The 9967-nt window shown below is 30.6% G+C and overlaps 1 protein-coding gene across 3 annotated transcripts in view; it reads left to right on the forward strand.

Annotated features, from left to right (window-relative positions):
- LOC139426967 (acid-sensing ion channel 4-B-like) overlaps positions 1 to 9135 on the forward strand; it is a 17616-nt gene extending 8481 nt beyond the window's left edge. Inside the window, exons 6-12 of one of the 3 annotated variants that reach the window (XM_071187225.1) lie at positions 1116 to 1211; positions 2550 to 2655; positions 3767 to 3836; positions 5168 to 5216; positions 5333 to 5382; positions 6405 to 6492; positions 8581 to 9135. In XM_071187225.1, coding sequence (XP_071043326.1) covers positions 1116 to 1211; positions 2550 to 2655; positions 3767 to 3836; positions 5168 to 5216; positions 5333 to 5382; positions 6405 to 6492; positions 8581 to 8772 — 651 coding nt within the window. In that variant the 3' untranslated portion in view covers positions 8773 to 9135. The remainder of the gene's footprint in view (positions 1 to 1115; positions 1212 to 2549; positions 2656 to 3766; positions 3837 to 5167; positions 5217 to 5332; positions 5383 to 6404; positions 6493 to 8580) is intronic. The other 2 variants (XM_071187224.1, XM_071187232.1) reach the window with 2 other exon arrangements.
- The last annotated feature ends 832 nt before the right edge of the window (positions 9136 to 9967 follow it).

The raw sequence follows: 9967 nt of genomic DNA on the forward strand, positions 1-9967 counted from the left end.
ATACACTCTATAACAAAAAAATCGACGCACCAAGAAGAAATCATCCGATTGCTTTGAAATTTCGTATGCATGAATGTTTTGAACAGATCAGGCTGGAATGATGCCGACTGGGGACGTATAGTCTTTAGCGACGAATCCCGCTTCTAACTGTGTCCTGACGATCACCGAAGACATGTTTGGAGAAGCACAGGGCAGAGGGGGGAACCTGCCTTCACTATTGCACGCCACACCGGTCCTCTACAAGGCATTATGGTCTGAGGTGTCATTTCCTTTGACAGCCTGACCCCTTTGGTCATCATTAGAGGTACACTTACTGCACAGCGGTACGTCGACGACATCCTAAGACCTGTTTTGCTACCGTTCCCTTTGCAGCGCCCTGGGCTTGTTTTTCTGCAGGACAATGCCAGACCACATACGGCACGTGTTGCTATGCACTGTCTGCAAGCTTGTCAAACTCTTCCTTGGCCTGCTGGATCACCAGATCTCTCGCCCATCGAGCATGTCTGGGATATGATGGGAAGGCGATTGCATCTGGCATGGAATGTTGATGACCTCGTTCGACAATTGGATCGAATTTGGCAGGAAATACCGCAAGAGACCATCCGGGAGCTTTATCGGTCTATGCCACGCCGTGTGGCAGCTTGTATCCAGGCTAGAGGCGGGTCAACACCTTATTGAACTTGTTACTGTAACTCTGCAATAAATTATTCAATTGTTCTGAAATTTTAATCATTTACTATTCTGTACATTGTCTTCCTATCCACCAATTTTCGTTTCAATCGGACAACTCCTTCTTGGTGCGTCGATTTTTTTTATTATAGAGTGTATATTATTTTTATTTAATTTCTTAAATAAAATAAATTAATATTTAATACTTACATACATTTATAAACTACAGATTATTTGTGCATTTATACTTTGCTAAAAATTCAATTTATTTATTTTTATTCATTTTCTTAAAAAAAGAAATGAGCACAGACTTACTTATTTATTTGAAGGGCAATTTACGAAGTATTTATTTTGTCGTGTCATATAATATAGGTTATTGACTCATTTTTGTTACATTAAGTAATGAATTAAACCTTTACATTTTATTAGGATTATTCATTTTTTAGTTTATAGTCCGAGTTCTCCCATTCCCATACAAGACAAATTGCAAGAATTATGCGGAACTAAAAGAAAAAAGAACTGGAGCTACTCTAACTCAAGAGGTGAGAATATTTTTGCGGTACAGTTTTGATTATGAATTGTTTTATGACGCCACATGTTCTACCAACTCCCTGTTATTTTCTATTTGTTATAGCGTTCTAGTATGTCATTATAATATTAAAATTTAATAAAATTTTTCATTTTGATTTTTACCAATGTTACTTTTTTGATAAATATAGATAGTATCTGGGTGTAGAATATTTATTCAATAATCGAACACTATATTTATAATATTTATTTAATAACATAATATATTTGAAAACAGTTTTTATTTCCATTTAACTCTCATGAATAGAATTTTAAAGAAATTTTAGAACGCTAATATAATTATAGAATTTTTTTTAAACAGAACTTTCCACGTGGACTAGTAGCAATGGTATTAATATAATAAATTTATGGATTGAATAGTTCATTTAAAATAAAATATTTTAAAACCAAGTTTTTTGTTCAAGACTAATTAAGCATCCTTAAATAAAACACTTATGTATTTTAAATCGTTTTTGTACAAATTTACCTCGATGTTTCTCGCAAGAATTACAAAAATTTCATTCGTTAGTTTTTTTTCTGTTATAAGATGAACCTGGCCCTTACGTTTTCTTTTTTTTCTCTTCTCCTAAGCAGCTACTTGAATAAAATTACTTAAACTTTTACTTAAATGATGAATTCGTCTTTAAAATTCTAAAAGTAAATATTATTTAATGTAAATTCAACTCTTGAAGTAAAATCAATCCTTTTGAAGGGTGAAGTAATTATTTTTTGAAAGTATGCTAGTGCCCAGTTTTAGTCAACAAGTTGCATAAAACCGGGTATATATATCAAAAAGTTGTTCCTTAAAAGTATGTAACATTTCTTATTGTTTCACCAAAAAGTTTTTTTGTGTTATTGGTGTAAGAAGCGTGCGAAGAAATATTTCTTTACCGAGTCGACGGGGTCGGCTGCAGCAGTAACTTTATTTTTTTTTTAACAAAATGAAAAGAAAGAAAAATATAGAAAGATTAGATGTGGATCCTAAATACATAAAATTTAGATTTAATGCAAGAATAACGAGTGTCAATTAACATTTGCAAAGTTTTTATAGATTGTGATTTTTTTTGTTGTTGTTCCAACTTTTATCACTCACAGAAATTAAAGCCATATTTTAAAAGAATGGATGGGAAATCCCTTTTATTGAACTATGTCAAATTAGCACTTTAGCACTTATTTATTTGTTTCCTAAAAATTAAAACACTAAGGATTTGAAATTTTGACTCAGGCTGTTTTTGAAAAGACTTTCATTTTTCTATAATGATATTCTACTATGCCTTTCGTTTATAATAGTTATGCTGATTTTATTATTTCAGGACTGCCTGGCCGAGTGCACTGCCCGATTGCACAAAGAATATTGCAACTGCACAGTGCGCAGATTATCCCATATTCATGATATTCCCTGCTGTTTGGATACAGAAAGTAAATTACATTTAAAGTTTTGTTGAAATTTTGTAAGTTTAGTACTTATTATAATGGTTTGTTTTCATGAAATTAATAATTGCCTACCTTAAATCTTTAGTAAATTACTCGAAAGAGTATTTAACATTTGGGGGGATTTTATCTCATTGCAAAATTTTATTTGATTTCATTAATTGATTTCCAGATCATTAATTCAATTATATTTACATTCAATTAGAAATCCCTCTGGAAAACTTAGTCTTGAAATTCTCAAAAAGATGAAGAAGATTTCGAATTAATATTGTGGAAATAGTAATTATTTCTCCAACTTCGACTCGCAATAACACCTAAAATAAATAAGATAGACAATTTATGTTACTTTTTTTTATGTCAGTTGCGCATAAACTATTTAAGTTATAGTCTGATTTCACTGAGCCGTGTACGGGAATTGAGGTGTGTTATAGAGCCGTGAACTGAGGCTCCGGCTCCTTAGCTGGAAGAAGTCTCCGCTTTCGGCTCATATAAAAATTCTTACATTTTTTTTATCACCTTCAAGTTAAACAAACATACTAAAATCCACTTAGTTCAGTTGTTAAGCATAAAAAAAATATTAGTAGTAAAAGTAAAAAAATTAAGAAAATTTATATCTCTCGTTCTTTTGATCCCTAAAAAATCGCAATAATACCTTCTATTTGGCAAATTTTGACTCTTATCTCAAACATCAGAACTCAGGCTCAGTAGGACTGGGAATAGATAAATAAACATAAAATGCAATGAAATTTTGGGATTGGATTCAGTTTCTTCGAGACTCAAAAAGGGGACCTGCACCCATCTCTGGTATACAGATTCAACAGTGATTTATTTTTCTAACAATTTGCGAGTAAGATGTTCCTAAAATTCATTCTCCAAAATCTCTGAAGAGCCCCACAGTATTCAAAGCAGAATCTTTGATCAAAAAAATAAATACAAAATAATGAAAAATTTAAAAAATCATCAAAAAATTCGGTGCTGTTGAGCGTTAACAATGGTAAGATTTAAGGTAGATGCTATTCACGTTGTATTTGATTAGAATCGTACATAAAAATGTGGAGATCCTAATATAAGATTATACATAAAAATCTAACTATTTCAGGGCACTGCTTGGATTTATTTGACAGTCCTGTGAAAGATGTTTGCTATTCTAAATGTAGAATGCCTTGCACGTAAGTAATTTCTTTAACTGTGCGATCACTGTTCCCTCCCGGGTTCGAAAGCTTATAACAAACAAAATATTATCAATAGATCAAAAAATTTTACTTTATCAGATAAAGAAAAATCACAAGCTTTTTTTTTAAATCCAGAAATGATCAATAAATGAGATTTTGGTGATGCGGCAGACTTAGAGTCTGAAGTCAAATTCTTGACACACTCGCTGCAACATGTTCTGATCAATGGTAGCGAATGCGGTTTTTATCCTTCGTCGTAATTCTGCTAAATCTTGTGGCATAGAGGGCACGAACGTGTAAATCTTTGGTGTAACCCCATAAGAAGAATCTTAGTCCGAAGTTTTAGTCATGGAAAAGGCCGACTATATCGTCATTCAGCCCTAATTCAATGCAATGACGTGAAAACTCGTTATTTAAGAAATCGCAAACGTCTGTCAAATAATGGAGGGGGGAAGGCATTCCATATTGCTGAAAAGTGAACAACGCATAATCTTCCTGTACTGTAATTGGCATTAAAAACAGTAGCGATATATCAAGGTAAACAACGCCATTAACTGCAAATTGACTTAAGACTTGATGTTTGTTGCGCCTCTAATGGTTCACATATTGAATATTTGTGCACAACAATTTGGGATAGTTCTGTAACAGGTAAAGTAAAATTCGTTGATGTATTGATTGTTTGTTATAGGCCTTCCAAACCCCGGAGAGAATTGTGTCATACTCCGTTTTTATAAATGGTCCGTATCTAAAAGGAAACAAAACGTAAAGTATTCACAATAGCAGGATGTCAAGTCGCTGTGGAGTAAAGCGCTCGCCTCCTGGGTGATCCGAGTTCGAATCCCAACAATAGCTGGTCTATACTCTCCCAGCATGCACCGACCAAAATGCTGATCTAAAATATCCTCAATGATAGACCGATCATGGGTTAGAATCCCCTGGCCGTCGGGATAACCGTAGGAGATTTTCCTCTCCATGTAAAGCAAATGTAAGTATATATATATATATATATATATACTTCTTTTTTTTTCCCTACTGCGCAACTTAAAGCAAAACAGTTTTTAAAAAAAAAAAAAAAAAAAAGAAAAAANTATATATATATATTTGAAATATCTACAAATCTACAACAGTTATTCACGGATATTCTGAAAACTCGGAGAATTGGGATAGGTAAAAAACATTAAAATCAATTGATTTGTTTCAGTTGATTAAAACCTTTTGAATAAATCTTATCAAAAATTTTAAATCAGAAAGTTCATCTCATTTATATTTGAATCTATTTCTCGCACATTTCAAAATCGAGGTAGTCATGATAAATATTTTTTTAATAGAAAAACTACCTACAACTATGAGGCTGTTGATCATTCTGAATACCACCGGGTGAGTTTGACTTTTAATTTGAATTTAACCATACATTTTTGAAGGCTATTAAAGTTAGAATGGAAAATAAATAAGTGAATCATTTCTCGTATTTTCATCATCAAATACATTTTTAGGGAGATTGCTATAATGATTGGTTGGATGAGACGAAAACCGAAGAAGATAGGTATGCTTGTTTCAATTTTCTTTAGATTAAATTTGAATTTAGATTAAATCAAAAATGGAGATTTTGATTTAAACGACTATCAACTTAAGGTTTTTTGGAAGTTTTAAAGTTTTTTGGTCTTGTTTTTGGATAATTTTTGTTGTGATCTTGTCTCATAAATAAAATTATGTTTCAAACATAAAAAATATGTTTCTTTCATTTAAAAATTTGTTTGTCGAAATATGAGGCCACGGCTACTTATTTTTAATGAAAATATTGTATGTATATATATATCCCTTATCGCATCCCTTATCGAACATAAAGATAAAACAATAAGTTAAACCGAATTCACATACAATTTAATCTATAAATCTTACTAACAAAATCAGATATGCCTGACACATAAATGAAGAAAAATAAAATATACAAATCTATATGTGTGTGTGGGTGGTGTTTTGCAAACACCGCCCTTAATATGTATTTTTAGAACCTTTAAAAAGAAGCACAGAAAAGTATGCACATTGGCGATCACTAATTAAAATTTAAGATAGAAAAAAAATACCTAAAACATTATTAAAATATAGCAATTAACTATTTAAGGAGACGGAAAGAAAAACACCGAAAGTGGTTTGATATTTTAATGAAATTTTAAGATCTTTAAAAAAATCCCTTTTCACTTTAGTTTAGCAATCAAACAGGTTTAATCTCTTCTTTTTCGTTACTGATTGGCCATGTTTAGATACAGTTTTTGTTCCTTTCCTCAATTAAATATTGATTTATGACCTCCAGTGTGTCTGTAATTAACTTCATTCCTAGCAATAATTCCAAAAATATTAATTAAGAGTATATTACGGAACACCATGAATATTAGAGATGGAAGTTATAGAGAAGAAAATAGTACTTAAATCTATACAAATAATAATTTATCATTTTAATTTATGAATTTACAATGTAAAATTTTGTTTTGCATTTTGTGATTCATGTATAAAATAATCGTTTTAAATTCATTTTATGAAATAAACATTTGTCAAATAATGTTTCAGTTCTTATTTCAGAAAGAATTACATTTGTCTCCGAGTTTTTTATGTTACAGCTGATTCAGAAATCTACACTCACAAACCAATGTATGATGTAAGTCTTATTTTAATATACTTGAGTACAAATACCTGTAAATAAATAAAAAATATTGCTTCACTCTAAACGTGAAGAAGTCTATCTCAGTTCCTGGAAATTCTATAATTAGGCGAAAAGTTAATAATAATAATTTCATTTTTATGCTGTACACAAACAGGATTTAGTAGCTTTTGATTATTTTCTTAAAAATAACAAACGGGACATAGTAGCTTTTGATAGCTTTCTTTAAAAAACAATAATCGACAGGATTTAGTGGATTTTAATCGCCTTTTTTAGAAATAACAATGCATTAAAAACATTGTTTTTTGTTAAAAATATTGATTTAATTTGGTACGTTGGTGCCAATGCAGGCTACTCTAAGTTCTACTAAGTTTTAGGCTGAAAAACTAAAAATTGCTGTTGTAAGGTTAAGATAGAAAACAATTAAACGTGTGCAGTGCAATTTATGAGTAGTCAAATTTAGAATGGCGTAATCTTAGCATTTTTTTCTCAAGATTTTGGGCATATACTTTTCAGACAATTATTGAACTGTGGAAAGTTTATTACTTATTTTAAAGTATTTTTTATGCCATTTTAACCTAAATCATTAACATTTTGGCTAACAGCATATCTCCAGCCATTTTCATACTTGAACAAAACCGGTAAGTTGCAATTTAAAAAGCCAAAACTTTCAAGAAACTATAAAAAGAATTGTTAGAAATCTGGGGAAAATCTCCTAATTTCGGTATATTCTTTTTTCCACTTCTTGTCTTCCATTCGGCAATAGGAATAAGCTACAGGTGTACCAGTTTTAAAAGAAGATGGAAATAGCTTGTGTAAGATAAAAATGACCAACTCCATTTTTTTAGAAGAAAAATGGAGTTGGTTTTCATTAAGGGATTAACTTATCAATGATTTTTTTGGAGAATATGATTTGTCTACAAGTGTATTTACTATAAAATTCCGTAATAAAATTTTATGTATTTATTTTGGTAGTAATATTTTATACGGAGTGTATCTAATAATTGAATTTTCACACACTAAGATTCAAAAAAAAAAATGTAAGAGCGTTACCTTAAATAAGATAATTAATGCTAGTAGGCGATTATGTTTTCGCTAGTTTATTCAGCTTTTTACCTTTACTTTATTCAGCTTTTTAGCTGGGAACCCTTTTCCCGCCGTATTCGAAATCCTGTCCCTCAAAACATGAAGAGTAGCCTTATTTGGAAAATAATTTAGGTTAACAAAGTTTGAGCAGGAGAGCAGTTGAAAGTTTGTGCCTCTTAGTTAATTTCCCTTTTTGTCTTATGCCACCGGAACTGATGAAGTGAATCAAAATCCTTTTGCGAGCAATTATAAAACTTGCTTCTCCAAAGATAATTCTGTGCAAAAAAAATGAAAAAAATCATCTATAACTGTTTATTATTTTTTATTATTCATTTTTAAAAATAAACAGAAAAAAATTTTGTATTTTAAGGAATACAAATTTTTATACCATTTTAATTTACTCAGTAGTTTTAAATACCAGATTCCAAAATTTGAATGGAATCTGTCGAATTTCGTTTTTGAAAAATAAAAATTTGAAAATTCGACTTCTTTCAGATGGCAAAATTGGCAAAAAACACCATTAACATTATGGGACATAAACTTACGAACACTCTCTCGCCTAAACTGCTTGAACCTTATTTTCTAGATCGCGGCTATTGTCCTTGTCTTGAGGGTCAAGAATCTAAATCGTTCGTAAAAAGGACATGTTTATTCAGATAAAGTATATTTTTTTGTCTGGTTTCGTAAATTGAAATATTGCTTGCACATTTTAACTACCATATTTAAGATATATAGGACCCTCGAACCATTAAGATATAATGATATAGGAGAAAATCCAATCATCGGATCAAGGCGCCACTCGCTAATACACACATACATAATTGTACTCAAAGCTTTTAACTGGCATTTTTAGTGGAATAGGACTTTCAAACTCCCTCGTTTTTTCGTAGCATTCTCTTTTATATGTAAATTAAGCAAGATTCAAGTTCTGCATATAAATGTGAATCTTTAAATACTTTTTTGTTATTTAACCTCTGTTTAAATTAATTATTTTTACAGGGAATTCAAGTATTTAGTGTAATTGGAGGCTATATAGGATTATGGCTTGGAGTTTCATTGTTGGATATTTTTGGTCATCTTCTCCATTTTGCGTTCACTTGTTTCTTAAAAAAGAAATCAAGCAATCGCATCAAGAACAACAGCTCTCAGTTATATAGACATGAAAAGTTGAAGATAGCTAATATCCGTTAAGATTAGTTTGCAAGCAATTTATAGCTGCCTCTTCAAGAGAAATTATAAGAATAAACGTTTTCAATCCCGAGGATTGGTTTTACATTTTTAAGTACTTTGTACAAAAATACAGAAAGCATTACTTCGGACGCAATATCTCTGTGAAATAAATAAAATGTTAATTATTTTCGAACTATTTCTTTCTACATAATAAAAATAAAGATGTCTCATATTGTAGTCAGGACCGTTTTGTTGACGTTTTCATTGACTGGATAAATCACACGATAGGATCTAGTTTCCCCTCATTGACTTCCATATGTTTTTTGTTGTCATCAGCACAAAATTATTTAAAGTCTCGTGTGTAGTTATGTGTGTACCCCCAACTAAAATATTTACCTGTAATATTTATTTTTCTTATTATACTCTGCTATTATTAAGCATTTAATTTTGATTGTCTTCTAAATTAAAAGAGTTAAAACAAAAAGAGTTGTTTCCTTATTATGACGTAAATCTTTATACCTTATATTATGCTGCATTTTAAAATAAACTTATTTGAATCGGTGTCTAAACCGATTAACCGTTTTATAATTTGTATTATTTTTTGATGCAAATTACATTAATATGCTGTTATAAATTATAGTTAAACAGATTCGTTAAATACTTAATCAATTCGATCAGCTTCATGCACATTGCTATAATGCATGCTCAAATTGTATTTAATATATCAGCGTATTAAGGTAAGCGAAAGTATTAGATAACGGTTGTAAACTCACCAAATTTGTCACAACAATAAACCTGAAATTTTAAATTTTAATTTTAAAAAATGATTACTGAGCAAAATTATTCATTTTCACTAATAGATCTCAATATAATCCTAACAGAAATGTTTGGACTTGGGAAACGTAAACAAACACAGTTCTTTTTAGTACATATGTGAATAATTTCAACTTTCGTAGAAAAACTTTTATGCCAACGCTATAAAAAACTCTTGGTCAAATAATTTAAGAATTATTATAGGGGGTTGGCAAACGACAGCGAGTAGGGAGTGGAGCCCTCTAGTAAAATAGTAAAAGCTGTTTCGGATAGAGTTTCTATTGCTTAGAATCTGCTATAGTGCTTCAAATAAAATAACTATTCCAAGATCCTTCTGTATGCAATGCGCTTGAATTGAAAGAATAATTCTGGTGTTTTTAAAATCTAGAATGTCCAATGAGAA

Source organism: Parasteatoda tepidariorum, chromosome 1 (genome assembly GCF_043381705.1).
Source record: "Parasteatoda tepidariorum isolate YZ-2023 chromosome 1, CAS_Ptep_4.0, whole genome shotgun sequence".
NCBI classification, from domain to species: domain Eukaryota; kingdom Metazoa; phylum Arthropoda; class Arachnida; order Araneae; family Theridiidae; genus Parasteatoda; species Parasteatoda tepidariorum.